Raw genomic sequence first — 23,379 nt, forward strand, 5'->3', positions numbered from 1 at the left:
GAAGCCCACCAGCTGAATGAGTGAAAATAATAAGTGACAACGAGTGAAACTAATAATAGGAAGGTTCTAACGGTACCAACCAGCTCTGTGAACTCTCAGAGAATGCCTTTAGTGACATGTTGAGGATGTTTAACTAGCTCAAAGAAATGAATACATAGGTAGTCAGCAATGCATGAGAAAGAGGGAGAGCCTAAATGAAGAAACTAAAATCAGAAATGACAGAAATAAAAAGTATGGGAGGTGATATAAAAGCCTCCATAGAAGGTCTGAACATCAGAATAACAGCAACTGAGAGAAGACTGAAGAGTTCCAAGATGAGATGCAAGAAACCTCTAGAAAACAATGGAAGATGGGAAAAGCCTTAACAGAAAGGAACAGCACACAAGAGAACTATGGCATGATTTCAAGAGGAACAATATAAAAACCACGGGAGTCCCTGAAAAACAGCAAGACAAACCTGATGAAGAGTAACTAGGGAAATCATAGATAAGAATTTCCCAGAGTTGGGGCTGGAGCAATAGGGCAGCGGGTAGGGTGTTTGCCTTGCACGCAGCCGACCTAGGTTCGATTTCCAGCATCCCATATGGTTCCCCGAGCACCGTCAGGAGTAATTCCTGAGTGCATGAACCAGGAGTAACTCCTGTGCATCGCCGGGTGAGACCCAAAAAGAAAAAAAGAATTTCCTAGAGTTGAGAAATGTAGGTACCAAGTTCCAAGAGATCTCTAGTGTCCCAACAAATATATACTCCAAGATAAAAACTCTAAGACATTATACTCAGAATGACGACATTCTAAGATAGAGACAGAATATTGCAAGCAAAAGATCAAAAAAAGAACTTACACAGATATATCTAGAAGAGCATGGTGGGATTTTTTTTTTAAAGACTCAATGAAATGAATGACTCATTTCATAGAGAATACTCTATTCAGATTATTATTATATTTGAAAGAATGACACAGTTTCATAGATAAGCAGCAGTTTAGGAATTAATAGCCTTGAAGCCAGTTTTTCAAGAAGCTTCTTTAAAAGATAATACAGATTTCTCAGCATTTCGCCATGAAGCATGGCATTCGCTCACTTGGTTATAGTTGCTCTCTGCTAGATGAAGACAGCTCTGTTCTTGATAGAGAAGGGAGCACCAAATAAAGGGTGTTGGGAGGATTCTCCCAGGATGGGAGAAACATGCTGAAAGTAGACTATAGACCGAACATGATTGCCACTCAATGCCTCTTCTGCAAACCACAGCACCCAAAAGGAGAGAGAGAACAAAAGGGAATGCTCTGCCACAGAGGCAGGGTGGGATGGGGCATGGGGGGTGGGAGGGATACTGGGATCTATAGTGGTGGAAAATGGGCACTGGTGGAGGGATGGGTACTCGATCAATGTATAATTGAAACCCAAGCACAAAAATTTGTAAATCTACAACTGTGCCTCATGGTGTTTCACTAATAAAAATTAAAAAAAAAAGAGAGAAAGATTTGTTCGCTTCTAGCTTGCTAAGGAGTTTTTCACTTTTCAATTATGAATTGATATTTCATTTATATTGAATATTCTGTTCAGGTAATTTTTTAAAATTCATAATTTTTATTACAATCTTTTGCTTATTAGTACAGATGTTAAACATTATCTAAAATATAATATTTTCTAACATAAAGCCAATATATTGTTTTTAGGATAGACACACTTTTATGCTTTTATAGTCGTCTATTCAGATTTTCTCCTTAAATTTTTCTTAATTCCCCTTTGCTCATTTACTAAATTGTATATTTTTGGAATATACTTCGTATAAAATTGAAAAATGTAGTAGCCTATTCATACTATTAATATTTAATTTCTAGGGCATTTGCCTTGCGTGCAGCCGGCCCGGCTGACCCTGGTTCGATTCCTCCACCCCTCTCGGAGAGCCCAGCAAGCTACTGAGAGTATCTCACCCGCATGGCAGAGCCTGGTACATACACACAATGGAACACCATGCAGCTGTTAAAAAGATGAAACCATGAAGTTTGCTTATAAGTGGATGGACATGGAGAGTATTATGCTAAGTGAAATTAGAAAGAGTGGGACATAGAATGACTGCACTCATTTGTGGAATATAAAATAACATAATATGAGATTAACACCTAAAGACAGTAGAGACAAGGGCTAGGAAGATTACTCCACAGTTTGGTAACTTGCCTCATGCTGGGAGAATAGGCAATTGGGTGGAGAAGGGACCACTAAGTCAATGATGGTTGGAGGGATCGCTCAGGATGGGAGGTGGGTGCTGAAAGGAGAGTAAGGACCAAACATGATGGCTTCTCATAATGATAATGCCCAAAAGTAGAGAGAGAGTAAGAAGAAAGGTGCCTGCCACAGAGGCAGGAAGAGGTTGAGATGGGGGTGGCGGGAAAGATACTGAGAACATTGGTAGTGGAAAAAGTGCACTGGCGGGGGGATGGGTGTTTGATCATTGGATGACTAAAACTCAAACATGAAAGCTTTGTAAATGTATCTCATGATGATTCAATAAAAAAATTAAAATATAAAATAACACTAAAAAGAAGAAATACGTAGAAATCAAACAATGTAACATATTTCTTAATGAAGCAGCCAACTTGAGGTAATTATGTAGTAATTAATTTTTTTATACGTGTAAACTTTCAAGGGCTGGAGCGATAGCACAGTGGTAGGACATTTGCCTTGCACATGGCTGACCCGGCCGACCCAGGTTCAATTCCTCCGCCCCTCTAGGGGAGCCCGGCAAGCTACCGAGAGTATCTCGCCCTCATTGCAAAGCCTGGCAAGCTACCTGTGACGTAGTCAATATGCCAAACACAGTAACAACAAGTCTCACAATGGAGACGTTACTGAGCCCACTCGAGCAAATTGATGAACAACGAGAGGAGAGTGCTCCAAACTTTCAAGAAGATTATAAAAGAGAAAATGATCCTACGTTGGAGGAAAAAAAATACGGTTCTTCTAGGACTCAGTGGGACCTGACCGTAAGAGGCAATATAGTAAGAACCAGGTCTAAGTTAGATTTATTACCTCAGGGTAGGTTATTCTAATGGATAGGACTGAGACTGACTCCAAATAGTCTGAGTGACATGTAATACTTTGGAATCTGGGTAGATAGATGTTAAGCAGAAAAGTGGATTCTTGATGAGAGGTAGAAGACCTCAAGTCTTCTTAAGTTACTGGAACTCTTAGACATTGACCCGGTCTTTAAAGTAGGTTCAGAGTTGTTGAGGGGCAAGTTGGAAGCATAAGGGGAGGTTGGAGGAACTAATTATTGATTTTGGAGTCGAACTTATTAACTGTGGTGTAAAATAAAAATAAATAGCTTTGCATATTCAGGAACCTGAAAGAAAATGCACTTAAAAGTAGTTCCCGTGTAAGTACTCAGTGTTTTCTCAAATAAGTACTTCATTAAATACTATTCTATATTGGTAGTCAGTTCTAGGTCTTTTTGTTCTTTTTGGATTTTGGACCTCACTGGTGGTGCTCAGGGCTAGTCTTAAGTTTGGAGTTTAGGGATAACTTCTGGTGATGCTCAGGGACCATGCAGTGCCAGAGGTTACCCTGGGCCTCCTGTATGCAAAACATGTGCTCCTGTACAAAACAGTCCTGTGCTCAGGGGACCATATGTGGTATTGAGGATTAAATCATGGTCAGCTGCATGTAAGGCAATTGCCTTTTCCACTGTGCTATTTCTCCAGATCCAGTAATGTTTTTTTAATGAGGAGAAATTATGTTGAAATACAGAATAGGTTTACCTTCCCTCATCTTCATTTCTCTGGTACATGGGTGTAGCTGGAGAAGTCATATTTGGATGCGATAAGAGAGGTGGAGAAAAATGGATCCCTCTGAATTGTCGAAAAGGCATTTCTGCATCGATGCTCTGAGGACTATCTATCAGAATCCCTGAATTTTTGCTCTTTTTGTCTGAAATTAGGAATTATGAAAGAATAAGAATTACATTTAAAAACTAATGAAAGTTGGTTGTTCCTTCAGCTGAATGTATGCCATACATATTTTATGATACTAATAAAAAATTAAAGAATTGGGTTCTATTTTTGTACTTAATTATGCTTAAATTTCTCTGACTAAGCAAACCAAATTTATTCTTTCTGGGAAATTTTTTAATTAATATTTTATTATAATTAAGGCAACGTGTTTACAATGAGGTTGACATTTTGGTCTTGAAGTACTCACCATCAAAGTGCCCAAGACCCAACCCCCACTCTCCATGTGCCTGCTAGGTAATTTTTATTATTTTTGTTTGCTTGGGGCCATACCCGCATGGCTCAAAGCTGCTCCCAGCTTTGACCTCAGAGGTCACCCCACCCCCATGGTTCTTGGGGGACATTGCTATTGCCAAGTATCAAGTGTAGACTTTGCACATGCAAAGACCATTGAGCTGTATCTCTCTTGCCCCTAAGTACTTTTTAAGATGTGTGTTCTATTGTAGACTTTGCACATGCAAAGACCATTGAGCTGTATCTCTCTTGCCCCTAAGTACTTTTTAAGATGTGTGTTCTATTATAAATTTCCACAAGAAGAAGACCAGAGAAATAGCTAAAAGAAACTGGGAACATGCTTTATATGCTTGATGCTCTGAGTTTAATCCTTAGTATCACATGACCCCTTGCACCCCAGTACTACCAGGTGTGGCCTAAGTGGCCCAGCACCACAGACCCAGATAGCAATGCATTACTGCTCTGGGCACTGAAGTATTTGGGCCTTTTGCTGAGAGTCACCTTGAGTGACTCCTGGGTTCCCTGAGCACTGTGTGGGATAAACAACCCCCTAAAAATCAAAAAGCAAAAGGGATCATATTTTTCAACAAATTAAAAAAAATTGGGACAGAAAATAGACAAGTAGTTACACAATAAATCATATGGAAATAAGTACATTATGGGAATGATGTGAAAATGAAAACTGTTATTCTTTAAATTTTTCTAATTGAATAACTGTGAAGCACAGTTACAAAGTTGTTAATGATTGGGTTTCAGTCATGCCTTCACCAGTGTACATTTACACCACCAATGTTTCCAGTTTCCCTCCCCCCAACCTGTCTCTATGATAGATACTTTTCTTCTCCTCTCTCTCTTTCTATCTCTTCTCTTTCTCCCCCCCCCCCCATTACTCCCCTTTGGGTCAAAATGGTTTGCAATAAATACAAGTACTAAAAAGGTTATCATGTCTATAACTTCACCTCCTTTCAGCACTTTGGACAACCATCATTGTCATAGCAGTCCCTTCTCTGTCCTAACTGCTCTCTGCTCTCCCACCTGACCTGCCCCCCCCCCCCCCCACCACACACACACACTTGTGGCAAGCTTACAACCATGCACCAGTTCTTCTGACCCTACTGTCCTTGGATAATTTGCTCATTTTTTAAAAAAAATATCTTGCAAATGAGTGCAATGTCCGTCCCTCTCCCTCTGACTCATTTCATTCAGCATGATACTCTCCATGTCTACACCCATTCATAAGTAGTTTCATGACTTCATTTTCCCTGGAAGCCACATAGTATTTCATTGAATAGGTGTAGCATAGTTTCTTTATTCAGTCATCTGTTCTCGGGTACTCAGGTTGTTTCCACATTCTGGCTATTGTGAATAGAGCTGCAATGAACATAGAAGTGCTGATGGCTTTTCTGCAATGTGATTTTTGGCCTCTAGGGAATATTCCTAGGAATGGTATTGCTGGGTCATATGGAAGCTCAATTTATAATTTTTTTGAGGAATGCCTATATGGTTTCCCTCAAAGGTTGGTCAGTTGGCATTCCCACCAATAATGAATAAGAGTCCCTTTCTCCCTGCATCCAGTTGAAACACTAGTTGTTCTTGTTCTTCTTAATGTGTGCTAATCTCTGTGGCATGGGATGATATCTCATTGTTTTGATTTGCATCTCTCTGATGATTACTGATGTAGAGCATGTTTTCATTTGTCTTTTGATAATTTGTATTTCTTCTTTGAGGAAGTTTCTGTGCATTTTTTCCCCCAGTTTTTGATAGGAAAACTTGTTATCCTTGAAAATGACATTATATTATTTACATTGCTATTTGTAATAACAATCTGTTCTAATTTTATTGAGGCTATATCAAGAGCATAACAATTCTCACTGTGATTAAATATAAAACTTAAGGAAATTGAAGCATAAAAAATAAGTTAAAATGAACATTTTAGAATAAATTATGTTTTCTTTAAACTGAATTAACTTCATCATGGTGTCTCACTAATAAAAATTTAAAAAAATAAACTGAGTTAATTTCAGAAAGGACATAAAACAATATATACTTAGTTGGTTCTCAGGTAATTTTATAGTTGTAATGTTAGTTTCATGTTTAACAGTGGTCTGAGGTGAAGTGGGAAACTAAAAGGAATGGAAAAGGAGAGACCCCAGAGAAAGAGCAGGAGTGCCTTCTCCCCCCAACTTGACCAAAATGACTGCCAATGAACATGTAGAATAGGAGGAAATGCTTTTTTTCTGAGTTTAAATGTAAATAATAGAATAGAACCATGTCTGTGGTCTGGTTTTTTTAAACGTACTTTCTTCTTTGAAGGTTTCCTTCTTGACACTCTTACCTAGTTTTAGCTTCATGAATATTTCACTGTGATTTCAAGGAAGGAGTTTGATGCCTTTGTAAGATATCCTGTGTATAGCAATATTTTGAAACCTTTGATTTCTACTTTTTTTAAAGAAACAACTTTTTTGGTAGTCATTTATTATAAAATACACAAAATGAATAATAGATTTGAATAAGAAGTTAGTACGACATGTACAAATGTTAGAAAATTCAAAATGCAAATATTCAGTTATAACGTATTAGTAGTAGTTGAGCAGAACCAAAAACAGCATTTAAAACTAGGATAGCCACAAGAAACTTGAACAGACAGTTTTTAGGAAATGCAAATTAATGATATTAAGCTTTTTATTTTTAATACTTATTTTGACAGTACCTTCAGTTTCAGTAGCTAAAGTGATGTCTGATCCCATGTAATGGCTAAATCCACCAGGCAGAATTACACTTGTTATTTTCAAGGGAGGACCTTTCACTTGGCCAAATGATCCACTATCCACTGGAGAGTTGTTGACAGGAGTAAACTACATAATAAAATAAAATTGTTAAGAATATCTCATTTTCCTCAACTTGGTAAGTTTAGTCTTTTGCCATATGCCCCTTATATATTTTTTAGGTCAGGAGTTATGTATTTCTCAAAACTCAGAGTTATTACTAGGCAAAAAAGTGAAACATAACCTTTTGGGACATAACTTCCCTCAGAACCTTACACTCTGTCATCCCAGCATGCATTGGACTCATGACTAGAATCTAGTGTGGCTGATACTTCCTTAAGGACATATGACGTATGAAAATTAAGAATTTTCAAAAGGGCTTTAATAAGGTAGGATTAGATTTAAGAAAAGGAGAATTAGGCCTTATACCTTGGGGGATGTTTCTTTTTCTTTGTAAGTAATAGGAATTCTTGGACAGTAAAAGTTGTATCTTCAACCACCTTGTAATCCTTACATTATTGCATCATGTGCCTAGTAAATTAGTTTCTCCAATACAAGTAAATAAAATAAGTACTAAACATAACAATAATCTTTAATGAATGTGTTAACTCTCTAAATTATTTTAAGTTAATTGAAGATTGAGAGACTTTGAAACAGTTTCAGGAATCGTAATATGGAGAAATATTTTAAGTTGGAGACTATCCTTCTCAAGAAGTTTATGCCTGCTCAGCCTTCATTACGACTAATTTCTAAGTATATAATTCAATTTAATTATATAGGCTTGATATTTGTATAAAATCTCCAATTTCTCTCATACTTCAGTAAGTATAATCAAGAATGCAGCTTTCTAAAATATATCGGACTTTTCACTAAAGGTAGTCTGTCACAAGTTTCCCAACTCATTCCTTTATGGGAATGTCTTCCCATTACTAATCTAGAATTCTATCAAATTTTATTTTGAAATAAAATCTAAAAATTGTTCCAGTTTAGAGGGCATTTTTAGATTTAGTTTATTCCTTTCTTAAGCTGCTGTTAATAAGGTAATAACAGCAATAACTAAAACAAAAAAAAAACCAGAGTAGGTCAAATTGAGAAATCTGAAAATTTTTCTGTTTTTGGTCTCCTGAACAACTGAAAGAAATAATAACTCAATTGTGTTCTAGCCATAAAAATAATTATTGAATCTTAAAATAATTCTCTTTAAAATATGGGTTTGAAATAAAATAAAAAATAATTTAAAAATAAAACATTTACATAAAGAATAAGTGGGCAAATCAGATTTTATAGCTAGCACTGATTTTCATGGCAAGAATAGGGATCAAAAGACAATTAAAACAACAACATCATATACTGATGAGGAAAATATGAGTTCATTATATAGGAAATGGAAAAAGAATAGCCAATAAGCAAGCTCTTTAGTGAAATACGTATCACTGACTAAAATGTGAATTCATGTGTTTGCTCTATATATTATGGAAATTCAGATATTTCTCTCTATATATGGAAATTCAGATATTTAAAGTTGGTCTGAGTGATTTCCTTTTTTTAGGGGGAATGTTTGCCATTTTGAGGGGCTGATCTTGTTGTGAGGCACAGGGATTGGTGGTGATCAAGAGACCAGGCTATGCCTGGGCTTGATTCTGAACCTCCCAGTGAAAAACATGTGCCCCAGACCTTTGAGATATTTCCCTAGCCCCTGAGTGATTCTTTATATGCCATTTAGTAAATTATATACACTTTCCACAACTTAGCTGCCATTAGCTTAAACTAGAATTTAGAAACTTTAGTGTAGCAATTTTTATAGCTCTTTCACTGAACCCTATGTGCCATGGTAGCATAACAATGCTGCTCTCAAAATATGTCTGGCCTAATAATCTCCAAAACCTCTGAATAAATTATCTTACAGGGCAAAAGATATCTTGTATATTTAATTAAGTAAAATGAATGACACATGAAGTTAAAAAACTTCAGGCAAGGGGGGTATAGTGCCACCAGCAGGTCAATCTGTACCTGCGAGGTGAGTGCATCAGCAGCCTGATGGCAACGTCAGACATTCAGATACCCCAAAATTGCTGCTGTGCCTTTGGCCAGACCCCAAAAACTTGGGGCAAAGTTTACCAAGAAAGTAAACGGCCAAAAGTTAGGTATGTGGGAGACACACCCACAAACCAACTCCGGCTTAGCTATATAATTGGAGGCATAGCCTCTTTAGTTCCTGATGAACTGCTTTAATGGCCATGATCCCAGAGTCTCAGAAACGAATCTCGGAACCCAAAGGCTTTTGGCAGAAATGCGTCCTGTTCCTGCAGTAGGTTACTGGCGCTGGGCCACTTCAGGTGGGAATAGGTTTCGTGCCTTGGCCTGTTCCCCCTAGCGGCCTGGTGACCACCATCCTCCAGAGGCCACTGGACAGTCAGGTTTGGACCTGCAGTGACGAGACACATGGGGCTTCACCACATGTGGGTGGAGCCAACTTTCTCCCCATCCCAACGAGACCCGAGTCGCCGCCTACAAACGGCCTCTCTGGCTCCTGATTAATAGCCATGATACCGGAGACTCAGAAACAAATCTTGAAACCCAGAGGCTTTTGGCAGAAATGCATCTGGACTGCATACAAGGTGGCCGCCGGCTCAGAGCTTATTGGAAAGCCAGGTATGAGCCAGCGGTGACGGGGCGACCGCAGTCTCATGGGAAGGGGGTTGGTACCGGCTCATCCTTCATGCCCTACCGAGGTCACGAGTTGCCACCCACAAGCGGCTCTCTGGCATGGCCATGGCTCCAGAGGCAAAAGGACTTAATCCAGAGCTCAGAAGCTTGTGGCAGAAAAGTGAATGGACCATGCATTAAACTACAGCGCCATGCCTCCCCAGGAAGGAAAGGGTGTTGCTCCCTTCTGCCTTTCCGCCCCAGCAGCAAGGTGGCCGCCACCTCAGAGCTTATTGGAAAGCCAGGCATGAGGCTGGCGGTGATGGGGTAACTGCAATTAGAATTTTCAGCAATTCTGATTGTTTGGGGGGAAATTCTAAACAATAATGGTGCATCTTTGTCAAAATAATGAATGTAATCAATGTAGAGCAGAGTTAAGTAGAAATCATCTGCCTCACAGGCATTTGGAGGGGTGGGAGGGGGGAGATACTGGGGTTCTTGATGGTGAAAAATGAGTACTGGTGAAGGGAAAGGTGTTTGATCATTGTATGACCGAGACTTAAACCTGAAAGTTTAGTAACTTTTCCCACAGTGATTCAATAAATATAAAAAGAAAATAAATAAATTAATTAAGGTGGAGTTCATGCCCAATTCAATCAGCTAATTAGTGGCGGAGTAAATAGCAGTACTCCTACAAAAAAAAAAAACACTTCAGGCAAGTCTTAAAAGAGTTGTGACTCTATTTCCTGAAACAGAAATGGACTATTGGATAGGAGCCTACTCAAATTTCGTGTGTTCTGTGAATTAGAGAGTATACTTTATAGAGGAAATGGAGAGTGCCCTATAAGCAATTCACTGAGTTAAGTGATGAAAGGATCAAAGAAGTGTTCTCTCTCATCTTTAGTACAAACTTTAAACGTCATTTTTGTTCACTAAATAAAGTCTCTTGGTTCTCTATCTTTTATACATCAGCTTTATATAGTTTACTGTACCTCCCTAGTACAGATTTTCATAATCTGTCTTGAATTATTTTAAAACACATCTGAACAAGTTCCCCACCTCTGACCTTTTCTTCCTTAAACCTTGCAAAGGCACAGATGTAATACTATAATACTAATACTGATTTTTTGTTAAAAATCCATTGAATTTTTGGGTGCTAACATTTTAGCCTTTATAGGATATTCATGCAGTATCTGAGTTATAAACATCAGAATTTAATGCTGTTTTTGTGCTTCCTTTCCTTCTAAACTGGTTCATAGAATTAATTGTCAAATAACTTTGTAAAGTTCATGGAGCAAATGTCCAATTATTTTGCCAACATATAAGAAGAAGGCACACATCTTCCTTGTTATAAACACTACATAGACCAGAGAGTTGAGGTCAAAATTCCTATTTCCTTTCGTATTTGCAATTGGAAAGAGCTCTATTGGTAGTTTCTAGTTACAAAAGTGATAAGCTATGTTTTTTAAGCTTCTAGCATTATCTAACACATTGAACAAGAGACACACAGATTTCAAATGATTTCATATGATTTCCCTGACTGTACTTTCTATTCACCAAATCAAATTGTCTCTGACAGCAATTACTAAATAGATACTAAAAAAGATACTGAAAAACCTATATCCCAGGTTTAAGTACATAAAATATATACTTACTAAGTTTGTATATTTCAGATGGAAAACATAAATAATAAAATTATTACCAAATTTTTCTTTGCTTGGATTTCAGAGAAGTGAAATTCAGCCTTTGTTCTATCATCTGAATTAACAGGAATTCCATCTAACAGCTGCAAATTGGGTAGTCGAAATATGATCGTGTGGCGATGGACTATTTTTCTACAAATCTGGATAAAGTTAAATACAGAAAGTTAATTCTTAAAATAGCTGATTTCAATGATCAACCTTCACATGGAAGGAATTTAGCCTAGGCAACAAAAAATGACATAGCTAATTTATAGTACTTAATTAATAGTATTATAGTATCTATAAGATCCCTTCTTGAATAATTTCTCAATTCTTTGCTATATTTAATGAAGAGTCTTTTTTAAAGCCAAGGCTACTATTTAGAGGTTTATTTCTTTCTTTGAAGGGTGTTTTGGGGTTATATCTGAGAGTGCTCTGGGGCTACTTTTAGCTCTGTGCTCAGGTGCCACTTCCTCAATATTTAGGGGACCATGTTGTGTTATATATCACGGAGAGTTTGGCTGCATGCAATGCAAGTCCCTTAACCCTGTACTATCTCTCTGAAACCTTATTTTTAAAAAATGTTTTATGTACACTTAATTGTAGACAACTTTAACTCATGAATAGACTGATTAAAGTTCATATATATGTAACCAATTTGAAACATAGTTTCTCCATAATCACTATCCAATTTGATATAAAATTATTCAACTGTATGATTCATCTCTCATAGTATTAATCTACTATATAAATATTCATATATATGATAAGGTGTGTACAAGGAACTGACACGGTGGATCTACTTGCAAGAATTATGCTTGACTAGTGTTTAGTACTTGGATTTTGGAAACCTTCTGACTATTCCTTGAGAGATAGGGGTAGTTCACTATAACTAGGTTACTTATACAAATAATGTGATTTAATGAATCTGCTTCACCACCCCCCGGAGTATGCAAATGTGATAGGCATAAGGTGCCTATGCGATCTGTCCTCACCCCACAAATTTTTGAATGCTAAAGTCTAATGGAGCTCCCTTTAGAAATATTTTTGTTGCTATATTAAGAATGCACATGCTGCGACCCTTCTGTGAAGAAAAAGAACATAAGAAAGTTCACATATGGATTCCTCATGACACTGCCTGTATTATTTTTCCATCCTTAACTGGCTGTGCACCCTCACCATGTCACTAGAATAAATCTTACCCATGTGTGCAACTATACGCCAATTCTTTGAGTGAGTTCTTCCAGGAAATCTATGAACGTGGTGTGATCTTGGGGACTGACAATGTAGAAAAAAAAACAACACTCTTTTTAATAGCAAAAAATAAAGAATGGGGGCAGGAGAGAGAGGCATTTGCCTAGCATGTGGTTATGAGCATGACCCTGGTTCAATTCTTGGCACCACAGATAGTTCCCCAAGCACAGCCAGGAGTGCTCCCTGAGCAACCTCGGGCGTGGACCCCCAAATAAACAAATAGAATAAGACCAACAGAGAGCATCATCAAAAGAGAATGAAAATAATACATCTTCTAAAAGGTACTTATACACTTATCCAATAGAAAATTACTTTCTAAAACATACAATTGAGTTTTTTTTTTTTGAAAAAGGGAAACATCTCAGGTCACAAAGCCAGTTTCATAAATCAAAGTATAAATTAATGGGCCCTCTCCTCTGAGTCAAGTATAACAACAGAAGTAAATGACAAAGAGATAACTAAAAACACTTTATGGGCTTCACACACAACGAACAGATGCACACTTTAATAATTTATGAGTTTATGAAAAAATCTTTTGAAAAGTAGATTTTCCAAATAAGTTACAGGAAAAAAGACTATGAATCAAAAATTTTAGGATGCTACTAAAAATTGCTTTATAAAAGCTTTTCTAAAATTTCATCAAATCCCAGAACAATAAAGGAAGTAATTAAACTTGGAAATTAATAAATTAACAAATAATATATGTAATTAAACCAAAATATGAAAATACAGTGGTCAAACTTTGGTAAAATATAATGAGAAATGAAGCAAAAATCAACAAATTTAGGTATGTAAATGGAGAAAACAGTTAATAGTGGATATAGAGAGAAAGGTTTAATTATTTCTCAAGAAACACATTAGTTTTTTATGTACACTAACCCATAGTCTATAAAGAGAGGGAGAGTTTCCCATTTTATGAGGTAAGAAAAAACTTGATGAATTTGAAAAGAATAGTACTAGAAGATAAAATACAAGACTCTTTTTACTTATTTCATAAAAAAATCCTTCACCAAAATATTAGCAAATTAAATTCAGGAAATTATGCAGCATGACAAAGTAGTTTAAGATTGACTGAACACTAGAGTCTGTTAGTGCAAATTGCAATGAACAGATAAGACTATTTTATCTCATTTATTTATACAAATACTACTGATCAGCCCAAATTCAAAGTCCATTCGTTATGAAAAATATTACAAACATTATTGTGTAACTATGCATCTGAAAACAAAATTAATACATCTGTAAAACAAAATTAATGCATCAAGAAACAAAATTAATTGTTGGAAGCTTGCCACAAGTATGTATGTGGCAAAGGGCAATTAGGATAGAGAAGGGACCATTATGACAATAGTTATTGTAAATGATCACTCTGGATAAGAATTGAGTGTTGAAAGTAGGTAAATGCATATACATGATAACTCATGATAACTTTCAGCATCTGTATTGCAGACCATAATCCATAATTCCCCAAAGGGGGGGTGGAGAGAGAGAGAAAGAGAAAGAGAGATAGAGAAAGAGAGAGAAAGAGAGATAGAGAAAGAGAGAGAGAGAAAGTGCCTGCTATCGAGATGGGCGTGGGGTGGAGTGGGGGAGAGAAACTGGTGGAGGAAATTGTACACTGGTGGAAGGACAGATGTTGAAACATTATATGACTGAAACAAAATCACGAAGAACTTTCTAACTGTGTATCTCACTGTGGTTCAATTAAAATAAATAATTTTTTTAAAAAATGGAAACAAACTTAAATCCTTTATCACACTGTATTAAAATAAATTAAAGCAAAACTAAACTAAATAAGTTATATAAGTAATATACTCACTGGATTGCCACAAACTGTAAGCTCTTTGAGAGAAGGGATAGCATCGAGTTTTTCCAGTTCTGCTATATCCTATTCAAAAGTGAATAAATTAGACCTAAAGTATTCAAAGAAAGGTTAATTGAAAACAATAAAATGTAACTAAGATTTCATTTAACTCTTGGCTTAATATTCTGAAATGAGCTTGAATTAAATAACTCATTTTTATAGCAGGGAAGGTGCTTAGCTTTGCATGTAGCCCATCTAGGTTTGCCAATCCTGGCACTGCATATGCTGCCCTGGGCACTGCCAGGAATGATCGCTAAGGACAGAGTCAGGAGTAAGCCTTGAGCATTGTCAAGTGCCACCCCAAACATAAAATATGTAAAAGTCATAACATTTATCTTTCAGTCATACTTCTGTTAATCTTTCTGCAAAAGTCTATAGGGAAGAATTTTCCAAATATTCTAGTGATCATAATGGCCAGGTGAAAAACATGATATTTGACATCAGGGACAAGTAATTTATGGAAGATTTTAAAGTAAGTCCATAAGGTACTGCAGGTACTCAATTATTGTTTTGCTAACTTTGTTTTGTCCTTCTAGCTTCTAGGTTATTAGTAACCCAAGGTTACAATTTGTTTGCCCAATTGTGGAAATTAATACTGGTGTCAATCTATTCATGTTGGTATGAATCTAGAGAGGTCCCTTTTTCAAAAATATTTGGATTAAGTTAATAATTTTGAGGAATATAATGTTTTAGCATAAATAACCAGTCTCTAAATTAACCTTCTTATTGCTTTGAGTTTATTTTTCCTAACTAAAATTATGGTCATATTAAGGTAGTATAATATTAATGGTTACAGTAAGTTTTATATTTAAATGGTCCATCCAAATTAAATAAAAAGTACAAATTTAAGGGTAGAAATAAATGGATTTTATATTAATGCTTCTCATCATTTATCATACAAGTTATTCTTTAGCTAAATTAAAATTTGAAAACAAACTTGTATAAGCTTATTCTCTTTAAGTTATAGGGAAGAAGTTGCTTCCCATCTATTCCTTTCTTTCAATTGGGGTTAGAGATAAAAGATAGAAGAGAACATTCCTTGGGGAAAGTAGGTTACCTGGCATAATCTCCTTGTAAATGTGCTGGTAACAAAGTGTTATGCCAAATAGATATTTTCTTTTTTTAAATTTTATTGATTCACAGTGAGATACAGTTACAAGCTTTCATGTTTGAGTTATAATCACACAATGATCAAACACCCATCCCTCCACCAGTGCACATTCCCCACCACCAATATCCCCAGTATACCCCCACATTTCCCACCCTCCCACTGCATCCATGTCAGACAATAGTTCACATACTCTGTCTCTACTTTTGGGCATTATGGTTTGCAATACAGATACTAAGAGGCTATCATTTTTGGTCCTTTTTCTACTTTCAGCACACATCTCCCATCCTGACCAATTCCTCCAACCATCATTTTCTTAGTGATCCCTTCTCTATTCCAGCTGTCCTCATCCCGCCCGCTCATGAGGTAGGCTTCCAACTATGGAGCAATAGTCCCTGACCCTTCTATCTATGTTCTTGGGTGTTGGTCTCTTGTTATGTTATTTTATACTCCACAAATGAGTGGCAGTCCTTCTATATCTGTCTCTCTCTTTCTGACTCATTTTGCATACATGATACTCTTCATGTCTCATAGATAAGAATGCCCTTATCTATGAGATGCTGTTAGCAGGATCTCCCTTGATTATGTGGCTTATTGTAAATATACTATCTATTTACCAGGCATAGATAAAAAAAAAATCAGTATTCCTCTGCCCTTTTTGGAGAGCCGGGCAAGCTACCGAGAGTATCTTGCTCGCACGGCAAAGCCTGGCAAGCTATCCTTGACATATTCGATATGCCAAACACAGTAACAACAAAATCTCACAATGGAGATGTTACTGGGCCCGCTGGAGCAAATCGATGAACAAAGGGAGGACAGTGCTATTGTATATAATACAAGCTTAGGAATAAAATAGACATATTTCATTAGTGAAACATTCTTGCATAATTACCCCCACAAAACTTTACTTGGACTGCTCATATTTTATCCTAAGCTAGAAAAAGTGTGTGAGACATGGAAGAAACTGAGAAATCACTAGAATGCCTCAGTCCCTGCATATTATTGAAATTATTGGCAACTAATACAACTGGCAACAAATTATTGGTAACTAATAAAGCTTGATAACCAGATAAGATCTGATCTCACAATAATTTGAGCTGGAATAATTCCCATGAATTAAAATTGTTCTAATCTAGATTACTTCTGGATTTCTGAAATCCAGAATAAATTTGGGAGGAATTATTGCTAGATTGACAGGCTTTTCTTAGATAAACGTTGTCTGAACCTAGATAAATTAGTTATATGCCATTTTTCTTGCTATGCGTATTTTTTAGTTGCCAGGTAGAAAAGGGCTTGCTCATTATTTCCTTCCAGCCTTATATAAACTTTTATATTACACTACAAAAGTTTTCTTGAAGTATAGTATGTGGAAGTACTATGTAAAACACATATGTGAAATATGGATAGAAATGTGGACAAGATTGAGTCCTTGGGAAACACTCCACAGGTCTGTTTGTTTTTAAAGTTGTTTTAGAAATATAAGAAGTAGTAGTAAAACTTGTGAAAGAATGGGCTGGAAGACCATCACAAAAAACATTGAGAGCCATGTTAAGGCTGTATGAGGTTATACATATGCACGCACAAACATATATAAACATATATATTTATATAAAATTCATTCTACACATTACTCTGGAGACAATCTGATAGGCAGACTTCTTTGGGGCAAAGAACTAAGAGAAACTTGTTGAATTCAGATCAGGTAAAATCAAACTAGGGTCCTTGAAAAAAATCCTTGAATTGAAGAAGATGGTATATTGAAACTTGTGCAAAGTCCATTTTTTGGAGTGGATTGAAATATCAGATAGACCAAGTACTAATGCTAGGTATGGGATTGAGATATAGAACAGCTTGGACCAAGAGCAACTGAGAATAGATGGTATCAGAGAGGACTGCTAAGGAGAGCTTGAGAACAAAACTAAACTGTGAGCTTTAGATCTAAGTTTAAAGTGCAGATATATGTAGGTCAGGTTAACTTTATAAGTCTAGAAGTACAATAGGCATTTTTATATTTACATGGTATATAATAATTGTGAAGTATAACTTGCTATATTTTAGTGATGTGTTTGAAACTTTCATATTTAGAGGAACAAAGACTTGTAAATTTCATAATAAAAATCAAAATAATATTACCTGTATTTTATTATATCCTAGGAAAAGCTTCTCTAGTTTTACCAAAGGTTGCAATCTGTTTAGCTCCCGTAGTCTATTTTCTTCTAGGTGAAGTGACAACAGAGAGCTTGGCTTGGCAAAGGCACTGTCATTAAATGCTTTGATGCGATTATGATCCACTACCAATTCCTGAAGTTGTACTAAGTTGTCAAGTCCTTCAACTTGACTGATTTCATTCCCTGAATAAAAGGATGTCATGATATGTCAAGTAGTTCAAACTTACTGAATAAAACTTTATCCAATATTTAATATTTTAATTAAATTATTAAGTGCCCCCAAATTACCAAAGATAAATGGAAATTAAGTTTATAGAAAGTAGACTTCTTCTCTTTTAAAGGATTCAAATATATTTGATGAATCATCATCAAATAATAGGCGAAAATTTCTCCTTTAAGTTTAAGATGTGTGGCACCTAAAGTACCAAATTGACTTAATCTGTTTGACTAGTTATTAAGTACTAAAATAGTTGTTATTAAAAATAAATTTATAAAAGTATTTTCAAAGGTATGCTTCCTGGGGTGGGGATAGCTTAACACGTCGAACATACTGTTTGCTTGAAGGACTCCAGGGTTCAATCCCTGGCACTGCATGGTCCCTCAAGCACTCCCAACACTACCACTACCACCGACACAGAGCCAGGTGTAGCCCCTGAGCACCACCAGCAAAACAAAATAAAAATGATATGCATCCTATTTTAATGAGTATGTCTAATAATTTTTAAAATACCTTATTGTTGGTAGGGCGTTTGCCTTGTGCGCAGCCAGCCCGGCCAAGCTCGGTTCGATTCCTCCGCCCCTCTCGGAGAGTCCGGCAAGCTACCGAGAGCATCTCGCCCGCACAGCAAAGCCTGGCAAGCTACCCGTGACATATTGGATATGCCAAACACAGTAACAACAAGTCTCAAAATGGAGATGTTACTGGGCCCGCTGGAGCAAATTGATGAACAATGGGAGAACAGGGTTTGGACAGCTTATTGTTAAATTATAAGAATACACTTTAATTATTCTATACTTATTTCTGAGAATGTTTTATCATACTATTAAATAAAAATTCATTAGATTGTTTAAATATTTAATCTTTTCCTTATACTCTTTGATTTTTCTCTATTACAGCAAATGATAGCCACTAAGCATTAACTGTATTAGGGCTCTTGAGTTGAAAAAAAAATGTCTTTATATATGTAGAGTCCAAAACTAAGACATGGAAAATACAATTTTTCTATTAGCAGAAAATCAAATCAGAAAAATTTTCTTAATTATTATGATTTGATTAGAGTTAAAAGAGGTAACATCAGACCACCCCTAACTTTTCCTTTATATTTTAAGCTTAATGTTCCTTCTGTTATATCATTATGTATTTCACTTAATAGCTATTCTTGTTTGTTAAAGGCTGAATTGTATACCTCCAAATTCATATGCTGAAGTTCTAACCCCTGTTACCTCCGAATGTGATTCTTTTTGGGGTTAGGATTTCTAAATAAGTGGCTAAAGTAAAATGAGGTCCTTGGAGTAGGCTCTAACAATACTGGCATTCTTATTTTGAGGGGAGGAAGCCACACCCAATCATGCTCTGCCCTTATTCCTGGCTCTGCACTCAAGGATCGCTTCTCACTGGCTAGGGGACTATATGGGGTGCCTTGGACTGAACCCTGGTTGACCTCAGGCAAAGCAAATGCCCTACCCTCCCTCTCTCTCCATTCCCCAAACCTGGTATTCTTATTTAAAAAGGCAATTCTACAGACAAATACAAAGGAAACACCATGTGAAGATACAGAGGCCATCTACAAGCCAAGGACCAAGTCTGATTTTGAACTTCAATGGGCTAGATCTGAGAGAAAACAAGCCCTTTCCTTGCTTTTTGCCCTCCCTCCTTTCTTCCTTCCCTCCCCCCTCCCTCCCTCCCTTCCTATTTAATTTACAGTTTATTCTGAACTCACCTCTTACCCTTCCCAAACCCTCACTCTAGTCCAGGTTCTTATTATGTCACTCATGCTGTTTTTTCTTTGTTTTTTTTTTTTTTTACATGCTTTGAGGGCAGAGTTGTGTCTCTGTACCAAACTATTTGCCTTGGCACAACCAGTCACTAGAATATAATTAGGCAAAAGATTTTAGTTATTCTTTTGTAAGACACATATAAAACTACTTGGCATGTTGGGTTACTATGAGTGCTGAATGAGATTATCCATGTAGGTCAATACCATGTCCAGTGACTCCATAAATGGCAGCTGTTGTTGTTAAGAACAAACTGCCTCACTTCCTGTGTGAGATTGTTCCACTGCTAGCTGTAGCAAATGAACACATGCCCTTTTCATATTATTAGATTTTAACAGACATTCCAAGCATTTTGCTGCTTCTGCAGGCCAATGTATTGTTTAAAAGATCTGTTACTGTTGTACTCAATTTCTTGTTCTTTTAAGGCAGTGTCCACGTTCTTGATCCAACTCATAAGTAAACATGGGTGCTAAGAAGTTTAAAATATATTTAAACATAAACATATTAGCAAATGGGTGCTAAGAAGTTTAAAATGTTTTAAAATACTTGTCTTTTAAAATATAAAATTACCGTGCTCAGATCAATGATACAAATATCTTTCTACACATCTTGCCTATGACTCTCCCAACATTTCCCCTACATCACCAAAATATTATTGTTTTAAGCCTTATTTTTTTCTCATGCCACTTTTTTTTTTGCTTTTTTGGGTTACACCCGGCGATGCACAGGGGTTACTCCTTGCTCTGCACTCAGGAATTACACCTGGCAGTGCTCAGGGGACCATATGGGATGCTGGGAATCGAACCCGGGTTGGCCGCGTGCAAGACAAACACCCTACCCGCTGTGCTATTACTCCAGCCCCATCATGCCACTTTTCTAAGAATTTACAATTCTGACTTAATTTAACTGTAAAATATCATTATCCATCATGGGTCATGCTCACTTTCTATCTTTTAGAGCATACAAAAAGATGTTAATGTTCATTTTTTTCTTTTGCTAAACTTCTCTTCCACTTAAGTAATACGTAATCAGAATTTAATTTATCATTTTTCAATATTTTCATAGGTAGATTTTAAGCTAATTTAGAGCAAGAATATTAATCTTAGATAATCTAACAATATAGTATTTCTATAGCACAGTAGCACTGTCCTCCTGTTGTTCATCGATTTGCTCTAGCAGGCACTGGTAACACCTCCATTGTGAGACTTGTTGTTACTGTTTTTGGCATATCGAATATGCCATGGGGAGGTTGCCAGGCTCTGCTGTGAGGGCGGGATACTCTCAGTGGCTTGCTGGGCTCTCCGAGAGGGATGGAGGAATCAAACCCGGGTCGGCCACATGCAAGGCAAACGCCCTCCCCACTGTGCTATTGCTCCAACCCATAATATTTCTATATTTTTTATAATACTTTACACAATTTCGGGTCAATAAGTACTTGTGAATTAATTGCTGGTTGCTTTTAGTTGATTTTCAATTAACCATGATATAAAATAATTTAGATGTATAATACCCTAGACTAGTGCATTTTCCAGGAACTCTAATAGTATTATTATTATTGTACTTTGCAATATTCTAAAGGCCTAGAATATAATTACTTTATATGAAAACCATCTGTGGTTATTATGTTTCTTAATCTGTTTTAAGTAAAAGTTGATGTTTTGTCTAAAAAGAGTGATAAATTATTTATTTTGGTTTTGTGGCCATACCTGGCAATGCTCAAGGCTTATTCCTGACTCTGCTTTCAGGAATTACTTCTAGTGGTGCTTGGGAGACCATACAGAATGCCAGAGATCAAACCTGGGTCAGCCGCGTCCAAGTCAAGAGCCCTACCTGCTGTACTGTCTCTTCAGACCCTCAAATTAATTTTTTTAATAATAAAAGTTATTTTGTATATTGAAGAGTGATAATCAAATTTATTTTTAATAATAGAGACTTACACATTAACTGTTACTGTGTCTGGCATATCGAATACTGCTACTCACCTTGTAGAAATAGAAATTTTAAATTTCTTAGTCTGTTAAGTTGGAGTTGAAGTAAATTACAAATTCCATTGTAACCCAAATGAAGAACTTCTAAACTGTGCATTATTGTAGGCAAATTTTCACTGTTCACTGTATCTCTGAAATAAACAGGTAAATTTCAGGGTAAAAATGTAATTTCAAATAAACTGTTTTCATAAATACTGTCATGTACTTACTATAATTGAAGTTAATAAAAATATGGATTTATGAACAAATCATATTTATAAATATTATATAGTCTCTTTATATCTTACATAAAAATACTTTTTATATGGTAAAGAATAAAGAAATACAAAGAGTAAATTAAAATAAACTGTAATCTGGAAAAAAGTAACTAATATCCAGATTACAAAAGAATAAAAAATGCATTTGCAAATAATATGATCTTGTAGTTAAAATATCCCAAGAAATCCACAAAACAATATGTGTAGTAGGGATAGGGAGATAGCTTAATAAGATTGTAAATTGAATATTAATAGTCTTCAATATAAAGAATACATTTACTTTCTCTTTTGCAGTCAAAAATCCTCCAAAGGAATCTATGAGTTGTAATAAACTTTTTCCAAACATCTCTTGATACTGTGATCTCTTCCCATAAATCACAGATACTTTTGATGGCATTTAGAATGGTGAATCCATCCCAGAGGATTTTCAATGGATTTTCCCCATAACCACTAGCAGAATTACTATCTATGGCATCTATAGTCTCACAAAAAGTATTTCTCTTCAATAATGGCATATAAAAGTAGAAATCACTTCTTGATCCTTGGACTGCAGAACTGATGTTGTGTGAGCAGGCATGAAAACAGCATTGATTATCTTGAAAAATTCCATTAGACATCTTGGGTAATAATGAATGAACATTATCAATAGAAGTGGTATTTAGAATCTTTATAAGTAGTAGTTCTCATTGGCAGGCTTAGGATATTAATACTATGTTGCACACATACATACTTAAAGGCTTTGTTTTCCATTTTCTATAGAGCATACAAAGTTTTAGCATAATTTTAAGGACAATACAAATCTTTCAATGATAAATGGGCATTAGCATCCACTTAAAGTTGTATTACCCTTTATTGAGAGAGAATGTGTCCTTTGAAGTGCTGAAGCTAAGTACAGATTTCTTTATAGAAAGCTGTAAGTGGCATCTTCCAATTTTTGATTGTTTTGTCTACATTGAAAGTTTGGTGTAGGAGAGATGGTTAAAAGCATTGAGTTCATGCTTTGTATGTGGGCAGGGAGGAAAAACTATTGTTTAAGGTAGCAACCTTCATCAATTGATAAGCCAGATCTTCTAGATAACTCACTATATATTTTACATCAGCACTTGGTGTCTCACTTTGATGTCTACATTAGAAGATATCTTCCTTCCTTATATCTCATGAAACAACTGCTTGCTTCAAACGTTTCTTTGCACCTTCCTCACATACCTCAGCCTCCTCAGACTTAAGGGCCTTGTTCTGGATTATACTTTGTTTTAGAAAAATGCTCTTTCTCTCCATCAGCAATATGGTTGTTTCACTTTCTTGCCATTTCTTTTCAGAACTTTTCCATTGCAGACACAACTTGATTGTTCAGAGAAAAAGGCCTAGCTTTCAATACTTCAAAGTTTTTTCCCTAGCTTTTGATTTAAACAG

At 36.1% G+C, this 23,379-nt stretch overlaps 1 protein-coding gene across 1 annotated transcript in view; it reads right to left on the bottom strand.

The window, feature by feature from the left end:
- The window catches only part of LRRC9 (leucine rich repeat containing 9), a 133,867-nt gene that overhangs the window by 12,130 nt on the left and 98,358 nt on the right, over positions 1–23,379 (bottom strand). Inside the window, exons 27-32 of the mRNA XM_056133779.1 lie at positions 21,704–21,840; positions 17,692–17,909; positions 14,406–14,474; positions 11,353–11,493; positions 6,950–7,094; positions 3,757–3,925 (exon numbers count right to left, since the gene is read on the bottom strand). Of these exons, the coding sequence (XP_055989754.1) occupies positions 3,757–3,925; positions 6,950–7,094; positions 11,353–11,493; positions 14,406–14,474; positions 17,692–17,909; positions 21,704–21,840 (879 nt within the window). The remainder of the gene's footprint in view (positions 1–3,756; positions 3,926–6,949; positions 7,095–11,352; positions 11,494–14,405; positions 14,475–17,691; positions 17,910–21,703; positions 21,841–23,379) is intronic.

Source organism: Sorex fumeus, unplaced genomic scaffold (genome assembly GCF_029834395.1).
Source record: "Sorex fumeus unplaced genomic scaffold, SorFum_2.1 ptg000098l, whole genome shotgun sequence".
Taxonomy (NCBI): Eukaryota; Metazoa; Chordata; class Mammalia; order Eulipotyphla; family Soricidae; genus Sorex; species Sorex fumeus.